General features: G+C 50.0%; 2 protein-coding genes across 2 annotated transcripts; both read right to left on the bottom strand.

Annotated features, from left to right (window-relative positions):
• Positions 1-31: 31 nt before the first annotated feature.
• Positions 32-895, bottom strand: T069G_05399 (isochorismatase family domain-containing protein; the record flags this gene model as incomplete). Its single annotated transcript, XM_056172609.1, has 4 exons — positions 32-542; positions 643-696; positions 787-802; positions 868-895. 4 exons carry the CDS (start codon positions 893-895, stop codon positions 32-34), a joined length of 609 nt encoding a protein of 202 aa, XP_056029467.1.
• A 1467-nt stretch (positions 896-2362) lies between these two features.
• T069G_05398 (AAA domain (dynein-related subfamily) domain-containing protein) lies at positions 2363-17232 on the bottom strand (the record flags this gene model as incomplete). The annotated part of the gene is made up of 8 exons (XM_056172608.1): positions 2363-4509; positions 4570-6283; positions 6341-8569; positions 8621-8914; positions 8972-9718; positions 9788-9934; positions 9994-16815; positions 16873-17232. The coding sequence occupies 8 exons, from the start codon at positions 17230-17232 to the stop codon at positions 2363-2365; spliced, it is 14460 nt and encodes a 4819-aa protein (XP_056029466.1).
• Positions 17233-17359: the final 127 nt, after the last annotated feature.

The following is a 17359-nucleotide window of genomic DNA, read 5'->3' as shown; positions in this document are numbered from 1 at the left end:
ACGAGAAATAAGAGGGCATATTTTGCCGATTTTAGATCTTGGGAGCAGGAGCAGGCGGCAGCACGCTCAAGACCTTGCTGGTCTCGCTGCTCTTGTTCTTGACCACTGTGATTAAGGACTTGAACAAGGGGTGTGAGGCATCGCCCAGACACTCGTACATCCAGCTCTCGCTCGTGGTAACCGTAATACCCGGCTCGCTCCTCAGCCTATCCAGAGCGATGCCGACTTCTCCGCGGTTGCAGGAGCTGACGCCGTCGGCGATGACGTAGGGGAAGTGGCCGGCGTCGCGCAGGTCGAGGGCGGTCTGGGTGATGCAGATGTGGGACTCGATGCCGACGAGGGCGATGCGGGATTGCGGTTCGAGTTGGGCGGCGACGGAGGGGACGAGCATGGAGAATTTGGTCTTGTCGTGGGGAGGGGAGGGGAGGAGGTCGGCGATGGCGGGGACGGTTGCGCCGAGCTTGGCGGAGGTTTGGGTTGTTGTGTGGACGGGGATGGAGAGGGATTGGGCGTAGGTGAGGAGTTTGACGGTGGTGGTGACGCTGTTTGTTTGGTGTTGTTGTTAGCTGGATGGTTTGGTGACGGTGATACCGGGGGTTGAGAGAGTGCGTCTTTAGATGGAAAGGGAAGTGATAGGCTTACATGCTGTCGAATTCGTAAATGACGTTGCGGAACTTGTCTTGCATGTCACAGACGCTGTATAGTTGGAGTTGATTGTCAGCCGAGGCTCTCTTTCGCGATGGAGTTGGGGTCGAGATTGCGATTGTCTAGGCGCGGCGAACTTACAAGATGGCAGGGTTCTCTATTTAAAGAAACATGGTTAGCTCTATTCAATGCCTCCGTAAAGACGAACTCTGAAGAACTTACTGAACCGCAATTCCGTGGGGGTGGCCATTTTGAGGGGAGATGAGAGAGAATGCGACAGAGAGAGGGGACGCAGGCGTGCGAGATTGGAGGACGGGAGTATCACGGGACGGAGAGTCTGGAAGGGAAACGGCCGTCGAATAAGCATGAAGAGGATAGAAAAGTAAGGAGAAGAGATATAAAGAAGAAGAGGAGGAGGAGAGAAGAGAGAAAAGAGGAAGATGAAGTTGCTGGCAGATGGTGCTATTAATTAGTTCTGGGGCCTTGAAGATCTGCCGGCGGGGAAAGGGAAAGGAATCCGGGGGGGCGTTTGTTTAGTCAGATGTCAGTTTTGATGTAGATAGATAGATAAATAGATAGGTATAGCTAATGTGTCTGTTTTAGAGTATCATTTCCCGAAAATGGAATTCATCTCATCTCATCTTTTTATGGCGAGTCTCAGTTTACTTCTTCCCACCTTCCTGGTGCGTCTTGAAGCATCCAAAATGATTTGATTTTCCATCTGAGACCGAGATCGCCCACGGACGGACCTTTTTCGGCGTTTGGAACCCCGGGGCGTGGGGGTAGTGAAGAGCTTTGCGCCTTTACTGTATATCTGCTGATCTAGATGTTGGCATGAATAAAAGAGTACATTCTCGAGACTATTTACGCTAGTAGATGTATGCTTGAGAGGAAACAATTTGCATTACTATATACCTTATATAAAAACGGACATACCAAAAGACTCAATTCTTCCAATGTCTTGGTCTCGTCAACAAGAGGGGTAGCCTCCAAATCAACGCAAAAATAACCCATATGAGACACACATATATGAGCATCCCCATAGTCTCCCCTCGTGACAAACGGCAGATCCATGAGCCGAGGCGCCTTGTCTCTATCCCGCCAAGTCACAAAGTATTTCAAATTATCGCAGTCTAGCTGTGGGTTCCTTGCAGATTTGATAGACACGCTAAGGCGAGATGACGAGAGGAGGGGGCGTAAAGAGAGTAAAAAAGGTCTCAGTTGAAAGAGGGTACGTTCCACATCCGGGCTCCCATTTCCAGGTTTCAAATGAAACAATGGACTTGGCTAGCTGAAGCAGGGATGAAGTAAAAGAATGAAAGAAGAAGAAGAAAACTCAAATACTAAAGACACGGCTATAATTGCGTTATCAGGGCCTTTGGAGACGTGGTTATTGTGTTTGTGTAATCTTGCGGCATGGCTTGCATGATGCATATGAATATATTGACATGTGCAGGGATGGATGGAGTACGAATGGCGCCATGTAGGATTTAACACGGTAGATGTTAAAGAGAAGACGACTCATGCTGATTAACATGTGATTATTTGAAAATGAATAACACCTAAATACCACGATTCTATGCATTATAATAAAAGAAAAAGGAAACCCGTCTAAGCTCGCAAACACAGGCATACCATCACAAATCCAATCCAATCCATTCCCCAAGAAACGCCGTGTTCCCATGCTTTTTTAAACCTTATCCGCTGTTACACAACTTCATGATGCCACTTCTGCAAACCACGTCCGCAGCAATCCCGCCAGGGCGCTCGGCAGCTCCTCCAGATTATGCACAATCAGGTAGTACTGGAAGGGGAACGTGTCCAGGTACCGCTCAATCACGACCCGGCTCTCGCCCCCCTCGCTGACAAACTTGGCCTCCTTGAGCTCCAGCACGCTGTCGCCCTTCTTCTTGCCCGTGTCGTCCATGATGATGAAGACAATCATGATGCGCTCCTCCATGGCTTCTCGCAGCAGCCGCCGGATGGAATCGTGGGCCGACGACGGCGTTAGGCCGTCTGAAAGGATCAGCGCGAGCTGCCACAGATCCGATCCTCCGCTCGACCGCTGTCGTGCCGTGCGGAACGTGTCAATGGTCTGCCGGATCAGCAGCGCAATGTCCGTCCTGTCCTGGCCAAACGAGAACCGCTGCAGAACCTTGGCACCCGCATCCGAGCCAAAGGGATCCGTCAGCTGATGCGCCGTGAAGACGTCGGCGCCGAAGCCCAGCACGCCCACTTGACCAGCCTCGAGCATCGTCAGGGATCGCGACACCATGACCAACGACTCCATTGCCAGCGCGCCAGACGACGACTCGCCCATGCTCTTGCTGTCGTCCACGCACAGCATGATCTGGTACGTCCGCTTCGTCGGGATGCTGCGCCGCATCCAGATCTTGTCTCGCTTGTAGCTCGAGGCAATGTAAGGGATGATGCGCTTGATGTTGAGTCGCTTTCCGGTGCGGAACGATCCCGACAGCTTGGTAGACTGCGACGGCGTGAGAATCAGCCGCAGCTGGGATGTTAGCGACAGCGACAGGCTGTGAGACTTGGTCTGAAGTTCGGTCCACTGCTCAAGACACTGCGAAAAGTCGCGCAAGGGTCGTTGATCCTCCCAAAGGTGAGTTGTCGAGAGCTGGGCGGATGCGTCTTGTACGTCTTCTTCTTCCTCTTCGACCTTGAGCTTCTGGTCCTCTTCTTCCTCTTCTTCAGACGTAGGCTCCTTGTTGTAGGCACCCTGTCTCGTCTTCACGCCAGTGCGACTGTCGTCCACATCATTCATGCCCGCTTCTTTGTCGTCCTCTGCTGGCTCACTGAGGTCCATCTTGTCAAGCTCTGCATCTTCCTTCTCCTCTTCATCTCCGTCCATGACGTGGCTGGTTGGGTCTTGCTTCTCCTCGTCAATTGCCATAGACTCATCCAGGGGTTGTGCCTCTTCGTTGTCCGCTGTGCCAAGAGCCTGAGTATCCTCGGCTGCTTGGTCGTCCTTCAGGTGCTGGAATTCGCGCTGGCCTTGCTCTTCAGCTTCCGGCCCGTGCTGCTGCTCTTCTTCGGGATTGGCATCCTTAATGTCCTGTTGTTGGCGGTGCCATCTCTCCAGTGCGTCGCCCAGTTTCTTGAACGGGTCGCTGCGGGCTTCTTCCTGAGCATCGCCGTCTTCAGGCTTGTCCACCGCCTCCTTCGACCGTGATGTAGCTCCTTTGTTGCCAGCGCTTGTATCCTGGTCCGCTGCGCCATCTCCCATGTCACCTTCATCTTGCTGAGCTGCCTTGGCTTGGAATTCGTCATCCATGTCCATGGAATCTGCGTTTTGGTCGATTCCGGAACTCTTGACATCGCTTGGTGCCGCATTCTCCTTGTCTGCCTTGGTCTCCTCTTGCTTATTAGGCGTCTGATCTGGATGGCTCTCGTCTGGTTGTTCTTCATCCTTCTTCTCTTCCTCTTGCTCAGGCTCTGCTTCTTCTTGAATCTCGTCGACGCCGACGTTCTCTTCAATCTCCTCCGCCTCGCTCACCTCGTCCTCAACCGCAGTCTCTGGCTCTACTTGTTGCTCTGCGTCCTCTTCCATCTTCTCATCATCAACTGCCTCCGCATCTTTAGGCTGCTCTTCTTGCTCTTTGTCTTCTTCAATGTCCGACATGAGATCCAAGTCATCCTCATCTGAGCCCTCTGCGTCATTTTCGTCGAGATTCATATCCAAGTCTTCGGGAAGCTCCAGTGCGTCGTTCTCCTCCACTGTTTGGTCTTGGCGGTTTAGCTCTTCCTTTGCTTGCACATCCTCTTCCTCTGCCCCTACGTCTTCGGCCTCAGGCTCCTCGGGTTCTTCGCCATCGGGCTTTTGATCTTGATCTTGGTCTTGATCCTGATCTGCATCGTCTGGTTTCGCTTCTCCTTCAGTCGCCATTTGCTCATCCTCTTGCTTCTGACCCTTTGCTTTATCGCCCTCCTGGTCTTTCTCTGCCTTTTCATCATCGCCATCCCACATCTTTTCGTCAACGGCAGTGGGGTCAAGGTCATCCACATCACCAGCCTCTTCATCCATAGCATCCTCTTCCTCTTCCTCATCTCCCTTCTGAGACTTGTCTTCGTCTTCTTCCTCAGCGCCATCCACACTGTTCATATCTCCTTCCAGTTCCTCATCTGCCATATCGACTGCGTCCTTTTCATCTTCCATCTCACCGTCCTTCTCCTTATTCGCCTCTTGTGCAAGCTCAGAAAGGTCCTCGTCAGCTTGGATATCTTTGCTAATATCTTCAGCGCCTTCACCATCGCCAAGACCAGTGCCAGATTCCAACTTGCCTTCGGCACCTGATTTCTCGTCCGATTTTTCTTGCGGCGTGCAGAATCCCTGTGAAGCGATTTGCGTGAAAGCTTTTGTCATGCCATATCCCATCTTAACAGTAGCACGATGGATATCCACACCGGCCGTAATTGATTGTTCGCATAATGCCGTGAATTGATTCAGGATTGGCGATGCGACGGTAATAGCACTCATTGCGGCCATGCTTGCCAGTGGCTGTCCTAGATCGATTTTCTGCAAGGCGCGAATGCATTGCTCAATTGTCTTCTCCACGTTCTTCATGTGAAGCTGATTAATCATGGAGAGATAGGCGTCGCTATGCTTCTTCAACCAGGCTGCCTCATCCTCTTTCCTTGGAATCTCTGCTCCGGCTTTCTTTGCATTCTCAACGGCCACCAAAACGGTGTCACACAGAGTAGAAACTGATTCTGCAAAGCCCAAAAGGTCCATGGTATGGCCTCGAGTTTCCAAGGGCTCAGTGGTCGTATGGTTCCAGACACGGAGTTGCTGAAGAATGAAGCCAACACCAGGGTTGCTCTGAATAGCCTCGCTAACAGTTGACTGCAGCTCGGCTAAATCCCTTGTCACATCTTCGTGTAGCTTAGTATGGACATCGGACGTCAGCAGTGCAGGAAGCTTGGCCAATTCGCCCAGTCTCTTTGCGTGATTCTCAATGGTTTCTAACCACGTCTGCAGCTTTTGAACCAATGCACTGTGATCAAGCTTGCCCAATTTGCCGTGAACGCCTAGCAAGTGGATGGCAAATTTCAGTCCTTGCACGGTCCATGGGAGGAAACGTGACAAATCAGTGATTCCTTGGCTTCGAGATAGACCACCTAGGCTTTGGAATTTACCCAGGTCTTGGAACTGGAATATCGCCTTTTTGAGTGATCCGAAAGCAGACATGATGCTCGCAAGGCTGTTTCGCTGGGACAAGGCGAAGTGAATAAACCCTTCAACGAAGCCAATGCTTCGCGCGACCTCGGCGCCAGTCAAATCTTCAGAATGCTCTCGAGCTGCGTTTCGAGCCTTTGGAGCGAGATCCAGAGTCTTGTGGAAGTAATACTCTGCTTCGCTTAAAATGCCGGAATTAGAAAATTCCAATGGCGCAGTAGAAGCAAGCACAACAGACAACGATTCTTGCTCAGCCAAGTTATCCTGGCCAAGGTTGTATCGTAGACCCATACCGCGGAGATCTCGTAGTGTATCGGCAAATAGCTTGCGCTTCCTTGTCTTCATATGCTTGACCTGCTCTTTATTCTCGTCGGTCAGAGTTGACGGGGTTTCTTTCTTCAGCTCTGCCATTGACTCTTCCAAGCTAACAAGATATGCGTCCAAAGACTGGGGAACAGAGCTGGTGACTTCGGGGCTGGCTGCGATCCTCTGCATCACAGATACCGTCTTTACTACGTTGCCGAGACGTTTGTGTTTTTCCAGCCAACCGGGGAGTGCTCCATTTAGCGACTCAACAGCGGCATCAGGTACTTCGATTTCGCCAACTTGGCCTGCCACAGCTGCTGGTTGAGATGACGACTCATCAGGAAGACCCTGCTCAATAACCATTTTCATTTCCGCGCCCAAAATGCCACGGAATTTTCGAACGATTCTGAAAAGCTTCTGGTGAGATCTCTTGGCGCTATCCCGGAGAGCATTAATGTTGGTATCTTTCCAGCTAGCCATAAGAAGCACATCTTTCATTTTCTTATCGAGTGAGGCCCGGCCCTTCTGGATAGCAGCCTCGGCAGCCTTCTCGTAACGGGTAAAGTAGAAAATGAAATTTGTGAGAGCATGGAAGATGACTGTCAGGCTGGGGTAGTCTTGAATGAGGAGCTGAAGGTGGCTCTGTAGCTGTCGCAAAAGCGACAAACGAGTTGCGAATTGCCCAACGATGGAGGTCAAAAAGTACGTCTCCAAGCTCTGGATAAGCGACACAGTATACTCTTGCAGTTCAGCGGGAGAATCAACCATGGAGAGGGGAACAGCAACGACCACTTGGTAGGCGATAAACCACCATGAATAGGCGTCCTCTTGGCATTTTGTTTGTTCCGTCTCAAATAGATTGGCCCATGTTGACAGCTCCAATCGTCGCCAGCGAACAATAGTATCCGTGAGCGCGTTATAGAGCGACAGAACAGCATACACCTTACTAGCCCAACCGCCGAATTGCCATTCATAAACGTGCGCGTGTAGATGCTCTACCTTAGGTAATATCTTGGCTAGGGGATCTTCATGGATGAGCTCAAGAACGTTGTTACAGCTCTGAATGACGTCCGCCAGCGGCTGCATGTGGCCAATCTCATCAACCAGCTGCAGTTCGCGGAACCTAGCCTTGATCTTGCCAATCAGAATCACAAGTTGTCGGGCTTCAGGCAAGTTGGGGCTAGTATAGAAGCTGTACGACTTATCCTTCTCAGATGTTTGCAGCCCATTGAGCTTGTCGTCAAGGAGAAGCGTTGTGCTTGCGAGCATTCTGTTGTTCAGTCCACGATCAAGGTATGACTGATTCTTGGTTTCGTTCGCAACCCTATTGCCCACATCTCTGCTCAAATTTTGAATCGAGACTTGGGCATCCTCTCTATCCAGGAAGATCTTCCTGTGAGCTTCGGCAACCTTTAGAGACATGTTACGAACAGTGTCCTTCTTGTTTCCTGGGCTAACAGTCTCTTTATCAGCATCATATGTCGGGAACAGCTCGTTAAATTCCTGTTCATCGATTTCTTCCTCATCCTCCAAGGAACCACGGAATTGGTAGATGCTGCCCTTTGTCTCTTCTGCCTTTCGGTCTGCTTCGAGTTTCTTGCTCCACTCGTCGTAAAACCCATGGAAGCATTCGAAAATAGCCTCTCGTATGCCCGGTCGGAAACTTTCGCTTCCTTCAATATTCACAGCAACTCGGACAAGACTGAGGAACTCAAAGTTCTTCTCAAAAGAGGACTGCATGGTGACATCCCAGGTTGACCCTCCGAAGAACGGCGTCATATCTAGAAGCTGGGATGTAGGCGATGTCAGCGATGAAGCTGCGGCTGCATCATAGAGTGATAGACCGACGCGCAGGCACTGCAAGAGGTTCGCAGCAGGCCTGGTCATATCCTGGTATGCTTCAAATCGAGCTGTAAGTCGATCTTGTAGCCTCTTGACGTTTTCCTTTACCAGTACCAACCCTTCCCTGTCAACTGAAGAGTTGATGTTGTCAGAAAACTCTAGCGCTGCTCGAAGAGCTGGGCTTGTGATAGCCTTCAGGATGTTAGAAAATTCTGCATGCAGTCGGCTAAGCTCTGACTGCTCTGGTCGGAATACTGGCTGGACCTCTTCAGGTAACGGGCCCATACTAGAAAGCTCCTGGCTGAGCAATTCAATACGCTCGTTTGTCTTCTGTCCAGTAAATTTGCTTTCAAATGCGATAAGAGAAGATATCTTGTCAGCAATACCATTCTGAAGCTCCTCAAAGAACTCTCTTTCCATCTTTGGGCGTAGCTGAGGATCGAAGACGCGATCAGGCACGTAGAGCTTCAGAACGCCAACGCTGAAGTGAGTCCATGCCAGTGCAGACAAATATGTGTGTCGATCATCGTTTTTCTTCGCTAGCAGAGAAGCCATGGCCGGAATTAGATGCTGTTCAGCTACCTGCTGGAGATGGAGAGGCTCAACAGTTCTCAGGAAGGCATCAAAGGGGCTAACAGCCACATCGCCGTTGGTCTTGGCTTGTTCCTCTGCGTTGAGATAGGCGTGAATAGCAGCTTCTTTGAGGCTCGCTGAATGCGCGCCAAATACTTCGAAAATCAGCTGCTGAAGAATATTGTTCAGCTTTGGTAGCGGGTCGGCAGCGACTTCAGCAGACAGCGAAGCCACATGTCGTCCCATAGCTGGCAACTCCACATCAAGCAATGCCAGAGATCCAAGACTAACTCCACCCATAGACTGCAACTTCGACCACAAGATGGGTGTAAACGTTCCATCCCATGGGAATTGATCCTGGTGTACCAAACAATCCATTGACTGTAAAAGTGCCGCTTCTCTAGTGGCACTCACAAGCGATAATCTGGTTTTGGTTGGAACATTTGACAAAATGTAGAGATCCCGGAATCCGCTCTCTAGAATAATATTGGGCGAAACAGATCGAAGAATGTCGAATTGTCTCAAAGACTCGAATTCATTCGCCAAAAATGGCAACAGTTCGGCTTCTTCGTCAGCAATACGGCTCTCCAGAGACTCAATTCCAGTGATGAGGTCTTTGACCAATCCATCCGTTGCAACGACGCCGTCTCTGATAATTTTGTAAGCTTGCTCGAGAGTCTGCTGAGCTTTCGACAAATCAACAACAGAGGCTCCAGCCTTCCATCGTAGGTTATCAAATCTAGCGCCCAGTCGGTCAAGTTCAACGGACCGATCAAGAACCGACTTATCAGGAATAGGGATTGGTCTCATCAGGTTCCAGAGCAATTCCATACTCAAACCGGTACTCAGTTTGAATCCGCCGTCAAAGTCGTCCTCCAATCTTCCTAGTATGTAGGTTGAAAGCTGACGGTTATTGTCGGATTTCGCAGCCAGGATCTGTTTCCCTAGGAGCGCTGTACCCTGTGCCAAATGGGCCTGGAATACGGCCTCGTCAAAATCACCCTTTGTTGCAAGGGCAATTGTGCGGTCCATGTAGTATCGAATAGCTCTAATAAACTGAGTACCCTCCCAAGTATCATGAGACAGCATTTCAAGCCCGAAAAACTCAGTCAGAGCAGTCAAAATTGAAGAGACAAACGTAGCCAACTTCACAGTAGAGTCCTTCGACACAGCTGCCACACGATCACTAATGAGAGATCTCTGTAGTCTGTTTAGAGAGATCAACTTTGCCGAGCGAGCTTGTGTCTGCTGCGAGTCAAGAACGCTTTGGATGTGATACAAGTGTCGGTATGTATCATAACGAGCTGCATTCCACCTAGCCAAATCAACCGAGGGAAGCATGTTGCTGACAGTCATATTGTTGAGAGGGTGTAATGGCTATGTTAATGTCAGCGAATGAACCAACTTCGGTTACAAAAAGAGGTAGAAAGTCTTACCTGAGCATTTGCCAGTGCATCCGAGGCAGCACCAGCCAAGTTCGAATACAGTTCTCTGAGAGATAGCTGTAATCGCGATCCAAGTGGCGATTGTAGAAGCGTCAAAAATTCTTGCACGAGGGTTAGGTATGATGCACGTTCTGTTGTCATCGAATTGACGAATCTTGGAAGAAGAGCAACGTCCTGGATAGAAAGATTCTCCAGAGAAACCAGACTGGCCTCCGGATCAACACCCTCAGATAGCAGTGACTCCGAGTATTCTGTGGACTTGAGATATCGCTGGAGAGAGCTCTCAACATGCGACATCCTAGCAAGGGACGCATCTAGGACCGGCGGCGGGGTATAGATGTGAATCTCAATAGCACGGTTCCTCATGGCACGAGAAAGCTCACCATGGCGAGGATCCATGGTCAAGAAAATTCGGAACTCAGGATGAGGTTTGACGATCCTAGGTTCTCCTCCTGGGCCGCAGTGCTCATTGATGCTGAGGAATCCATTGGGCTCAAGCAACGAGTTCAATCGGTCCAAAACGGAAGCATTGCACATGTTAGCATTGTCCAACACTAGCCACTGGCCAGTCTCCAAAGCCTTGACAATCACACCATCTAGCCACTCGAATCGAGGATTCGAGAGCACCAGAGGGCTGTGAAGAATCTCCAGAGTACGAGAAAGCGAGAGGGACACTTCAGAACCGGCAGCAATCTGCTGGAGTAAAGCCTCTATCGTAGTTCTAATAGTGAAGATGCTTTCACTATCGCCATTGTAGTTGTCGAGCTGATGAAGCAGCTGTAGCACCTCACTTGGGGCCTGTGCAGGAACAACCGACATGACTGAATCCTGAAGGAAATCTCTCAGGTTCCGGAGAGTGGCATTGATCTCTCTCAGGGGATCCGCTTGTTCAAAGCCACCAACCAAATCCATGGTATCAATGTCTGCATTCATGGGGAACACGACTAGGGGCTTTCCGGCGAGTGCTGCGACATATTTCAACAGCACAGACTTGCCGTATCCCGAAGGGCTGCTGAGAATACAAGGAATATTCTGCTTCACACAGAGCATAATGGATTCGAGCTCCGGGAGCCTTGGTACAATGTCAATACTAGGAAGTCTCTCTGGCTGGGAGTTCAAGTTCCTGTCTAGTAAAGCAAGACCAACTTGGCCAAATCGAGACCCAAGATCATGGTAGAAGTGGCGAGAGCGGGGTTGCCAGCTGATAACGTGCCGGAATATCTTGTCTACTTCAGCACGGTCGGCTTCAGTGCGGAAACGCTGCCTAATTACGATGTCAAGGAAGTCTTCAACATGGCGAGTCTTCAGGAGCGGGTCGGACGAGCTCAGTAGGTTGAGCCATCGAAGGACATCTCGGAGGTTGAACTCCCACGGACTACCTTGCGCACCAAAAGTCTTTTCGACCAGAAGATGGTGCTCAATCTGTGTTACAAATTGGATCAGCAAACTGATGACCTCAGCGGACAGCTGCGGGAAGCTATGGCTGGCGATCAATTTGAGATCATGATCTTTGAAGACATCGGCATATACAACGACGAATCGGTTGACGAATGAAGCTGGAAGTCCCTTACGGCCGCCACCCTGGTGGTGGGGATTCTGAGCAGCAAAGAGACGGAAGTTTGGATGGCGCTTGAACACTTGATCGAGTTCAGAGATGTATACTTCGCCACGGTGATCCAAACAGGCGTTCAAACCCTCCAATACAGACTGAGAAGCAAGGTTCATTTCGTCGAGAAGAACCCATTCACCCTTTTGCATTGCTTGGAGGAACGGTGCATCTCTCCATGCAAAGTTACCTGCTTCTTCACCCTCAACTGGGACATCTGTTCCGAAGAGATCCATTAGATCAGTTTGATCTGACAGGTTGATTCTGGTCAATGGCCGGCCGCAGGCTTGCGCCAAGGCAACCACAAGAGATGTTTTTCCAACACCAGGGCTACCTTCTAGCAAGATAGGCTTTTGGGTTTGCATCGCTCGTATCACTCTCATGGCGTTTAGACGAGTAGTTGGCGCATGGAAGGCAAAACTTGAAGGATTAGAAGCATCTGCTGTTCGAACTGCGCTGAATCCTCCAATGGTCAAGTGAGATTCTGTGACGTCGAGTTCAGGTTGAGTCTGGTAAGTAGCAGAAACATCCCGGCCAAGAAGTTGCCCCAGCTTGTGTAAACAGTCTACCCGTTGGCGGTGGATCGCGTTAATGTCTGTTGCCAAAATAGCGGATGGGTTGGCACCCAAGCTATCAATAAAGATAGCAGCAGCTCCATGAACTATTGATAGCACGACGTCCTGATCTGCCGATGCATTGATGAATTGAACCCAAGCAAGAACCTCTCTCACTGAGAATGGAGCAGTGGCCATCGGTCGAAACGTAGCGCCAAACCAAGCCGCAAACTGTACCACAGCTTCAGCATAGCTCTTGGCGGCCTCGACCAACTTCGTCCTAGTAATGTCATAGATATCATCGCTCTCTGACAGCGGAGGAACCCAAATCTCGGTAAATCGGTTTCGCAGGGCTGGAGAAAGCTCTTTCTTGCCAAAGTCACCTCCGGGATTCATGGTGGCGAAGAACTGATAGCCGTCTACGCCAACGACGAATGAGTTATCCACTCCCTTTTCAGCTAAAAGAAGCGTTCTCTGAGGCTCTAGAACGGAATTGAGTCGTTCCAGAACCGAATCGTCAGCCAATGAAATCTCATCGAGGAGAAAGAAGTGACCGCCTCGCATAGCCTCAACAAGAGCACCATCGGACCACTCGAACAAAGCCATGCTCCTGGTCTCGTTCGACGCAATTCTCTCTTTTGTCTGCTCAGGGATGCCATCAAGGAATGTTTTATCGAGGGATTTGTATCTCTCCAGCCTATCTGCTGCCGTGCCAGATACATCGACATTGCAGTGTCTCAAGACCTCAGTCACATCAGCATCCAGCGCCTCAATGCTGGCGCCCCTGTTTCGGATAGGACGTTGAGAACCAATGATATCTCCAGTCTCTGTATTCTGGTGAGCATTCACAATATGCAATTGTCTGCCTAGAATCTCTGCGAGCAGCTGGACAACTGTTGTTTTGCCGCATCCAGTTTCACCAACCAAGAGAACCGGCTCGTTATTCTGCAACGCTCGAGATACCAGCACATACAACCTCCTGATTGCGTGAGTCCAAACAACGCCTTGAGCATTAGCCCGATGAGCAATATCCTTTAGCTCAGGTGCCAGTTCTGCGGAGTAAAGGTCCTGGGGATTAAGTCTAACTTTGAAGACTTTTTCAATAACCTCCTTGACGGCTCTTCGTTCTTCCTCGTTACGAACTCTTTCGGCCAAAAGCATGAATCCATGTGCAGCAATCTCTTCACGTGTGTCTGCATTTCTGAGAGCCCATCGAAATAGATCTCGAAGAGTGGCGAAGCTGTCTTTCTGCTCAAAAAGTCTGCTAGTTTGACGGAGTCGTGATAATTCCTTGTAGACATTGACAATGCGCCTACAATCGGGGGGTGAGGTATTGCGGCTTCGCTGCTGGAGAATGTATTCCAGTTCATCTTCGGGAATGTCGTCGAAATGAAGTTCGAGAAATCGATTTCGGAACGCCCTAGATAGCACTTTTCTGCCTCCATAAAGGCCAGGAGGATTCTGAGTAGCAAAGAGAATGAAGTTCTCGTGAGGCTTAACAACCTCCTGCGTCTCAGGAATTAACAGCTCGCGGTTATCATCAAGTAGACGATTGAGAGCCTCAAGTACATCAGTCGGTGCCAAGTTCAACTCATCAAGAACGATCCAGTGTCCCTGTCGCATGGCCTGAACGAGAAGACCCTCTTGAAAGCGTAGTTTCCCATCTGGCCCTGAAATATAAGTGCCCAGATATTCTTGAAGATCGGTATGCTCGTGGTTATTGATTCGGACGAACTTATTTCCAGTGAAATTTGCCAAATACTCAATCATACTGGTTTTACCGGCCGATGTAGGTCCTTGAATCAGGATAGGGAAGCGCCTAGTAGAAGTTGCTCGGACAAGATTGAGAAGATTTCTCTCCACGTAAGGAGTAATAATGTAATCGTCTCTCTCAATGGGTGTCTGCTCGCCTTGGAAGAGCCAGTAATGTCGATCCCGGCTCTGGTTTTGAAACTTGACATACTGTCTACCGTCGCCCGGTTGCTTTGGAGGCTGGGATAGTAATGACTGCGGATTTCCATGCTTGTCCAGAAGGTGGTGATAAATAAGCGGCAGAAGCATCTTCTCCGAGTTTCGGTCCAGTAATGTCAAGAAACCCATGGAGAATCCTTCATACATTGCTCGTCTTAAACCATAAAAGGGGGCTATCATATTGACATAGCTCAGCACTCGAGTTAGCGTACGAAGACTGAAGTGAGGGACTTCATTCGCTCCGTCTACCAAACGCTTCTCTTCTGCCATTCGCTTCGTGTTGAGATACAGGCGTGCGATATCATCTCCCACTTGGTCATTCTTGTTGCTGCCATTGCCCAAGTATGTCTTGATTATGGTAAGGAGATCCTTCAAGTCCTTATCGGGGCTTTTCACATAAAGCTCAGTGAACCTCGATCGAATACCAATAGGCAAATCTCTTTTTCCAATATCGGTCGCCGGGTTCATTGCACCAAATATGCGAAAGTTTGGATGTGCCACAATTTTTTCAATCTCTCCCGTCTCAGAGAGAAGGATGGACGGCCTCTCGTTGGGTCCCGTCAACAGATCTGTAATGCTCTCAAGGGTGTCTGGAGAGGCTAGGTTGATTTCATCCAAAAGAACCCAGTCGCCATTTCTGACGGCCTTTACCAAATTTCCTTCCACAAATGAGAATGCAAAGGCGTTTCCACCTGAAATTTGTATATCAAATTGCTCGAGAGTACGGGCAAACTGATCCCATCTAGGCTTGAGTTCCAGCAGCGTTTGCAGCTTAGACTGGGTCTTCCGTCTCTTTGTCGGTTGTGAATCATCTCCGTTTCTCGCCTCGGCCTTTTCTGAGTGAGCCCGCTCCAACTCAGACACAATTTTGAGAAACATTTTAGGAGCCTCCCTCCACAGCTTAGATAGTCTTGACCACTGTCCTTTGGCAAGGCATTTTCCGACCTGCTCGAGATACTTTTGGTTTTTGGATGCAGATATCCCTGTCGCTGAAAAGAGATCTTCGAATTCCTCTTTCAGGGGCACCGCAAGACTTCGGACATTGACGGGCTTGAAGCCACCCAAAAGGTCGCCCACCTCACTTTGCTGTGAAAGATTGACCGCGATAAGCTTATGGCCAAGCGACTCAGCCAACTGCTGAACGACTGTCGTTTTTCCTATACCTGTCTCTCCGACAAGAAGCACCGGTTCGTTGAGCTTGACAGCTACAGCGATCTGTTCCAAGAGCTTCTTGGCATGCGAAGTGCTTGCGAAGGGTCGTTTTGACTTTTGCAGCTTGGCCACAGTCTTCTTTTTCCGTAGCTGGACTCGCCCAATGCTGAATTGAACATCATTCTCTTCCAAAGGGGGTATATTGGCAGTCAAATAATGGTCTGCCCGTTCTTTGGACAAATGCATCTCCTCCGCAATGGCATAAATGAGTTGTTTGCCAAGCTCATCATCCGGACAGCTTCCCACAAAACAGTCGACTGCTTCCATGAACATCCAGTCTCGTGTAGTCTCAGTTATCGGCTCATCTCCAGTCGTTGATCCTGCAGCTAGCAAGCACTCTTGTAGTCGCCGGCACCATTTTAACAGGTCTCTGAGGTTCATCTGTCGATCCATAAGTGCTCGTCCGCGGGATAATGATCGAGATCCGCCGCTGACTTGGGTCAGACGGCCATAGACAGCGATTATTCCGGGAAGAAACTTGTGCAGAATAGGATGCGTCTGCAAAACCACTTCCTCCAGCTCTGATTGAACCATGAGCTCTGTATACAGGGATTGCCAGAATCGCATGCCGACAATGCTAGGCAGATTTTCGCGTCCATTCATACCCATTGACGTCCTCACAGTCGCAAAAAGACGGAAGGTATTCGCAGCTTTTATCCTCTCTCCTCGGCTCGGGATCAACAGTTCGTTCCGCTCAATCAGAGGAAGGAAAGTGCTGAGAACTTCGGTAGGGGCTCGGTCGAGATCCTCCACTAATACCCATCTGCCTTCCTTGATGGCTGTGGTCAGTACACCTGGGCGCCATGAAAAGCTGCCCGGTTTTGAGTCCGTCGAGTACAGGCCTATCAGCATCTTTGCGTCTGTTTGCTCGTTCAAGTGCAGCGTAACCATGCCGGAGTACATTCCGAGTTGCTTGGCCATCTCGTGGACTAGCGCCGTCTTTCCAACACCCGGCAGGCCATGAAGAAGGATAGGTTCGGGATTGCGGATCATGGCAGCGAGCCGTTCGAGATTATTAGTAGTTGTCGCAGTCATAACAAGATCCGATGGGCCTCCAGTCGGTACGGATGGTCGCGGAAGAACGATTTTGCCATAGGACACTGCATGCTGAGTGAGAGACTGGAGTAAAGGCTGGCAATCATCTTCGGGGTCTTGAGCATATCGCTTCACCTGCTGCCGTAATGCGATGATCCTCTTGGCGCGGGCTTGTTCATGCAGCGACAAGAATCCATAATCCACCGATGCACCGTCGAAATCGGCTTTGATGGCATTCGCATTGCCAACGTGTGTTTCGATAAGCGACTCAAGCTTGAAATCGGAGGCGTGGAACAGCTGGCAGAAGATGCGAATGGCAAGGTATCTCACTGCCCTGCTCTGATGCGCAAACAAGCTCTGCAGGTACTCGGGGGGGATTAATGAGCTGAAAGTTCTCAGGTCGAAGCTGAAAAGTCTCCAGTATGTTAATAAGGCCTGCGCCAATGCATCTGCATCCAACCCCAAGGTCACTCCATCAAGGGTCGGCAGCACCAAGTGAAGCGAAGGTCCCTGCGCCGCTTCCTCTCCAGCTCTGGCGGGACATTGAAGAAAAGTCGAGAGATACGGCGCAAATGGCAAAATCCTGGCAATAGCTGACGCAATTAAGAACCGTCGTGGTCCGTTGCCGGCGTTGAGAATCCATCGTGCGCAAATGTCTGAAAACACATCTTCGAAATGCACAAAGATTCTCTCTGTAAGTGATGGTATGAGCGCGGCTTCTGATACAGCATCGAAGAGCTTCGTTGACGACTGATGCTTGATAATTTCAAGTAATTCAGCGGGCAGATGGTCCAATGCAGCCGCATCCTTCAGGAGCGACCTCCTCTGCCGAGAGACATCAATCATGGCCATGATTGTGCTCTGTGTCGAACGAATTTTCACCTCTCCTCTATGCCGTTGTCGCGTTTCTGAACTTTTTTTTTTTCTTATCGATGGATATGAGAGCGCCCGCCAACTTTTTTTTTCCTAGTCGGGAACA

This window comes from Trichoderma breve, chromosome 3 (genome assembly GCF_028502605.1).
Source record: "Trichoderma breve strain T069 chromosome 3, whole genome shotgun sequence".
In the NCBI taxonomy this organism is placed as follows: domain Eukaryota; kingdom Fungi; phylum Ascomycota; class Sordariomycetes; order Hypocreales; family Hypocreaceae; genus Trichoderma; species Trichoderma breve.
This window is presented reverse-complemented; position numbering and strand designations above follow the sequence as displayed.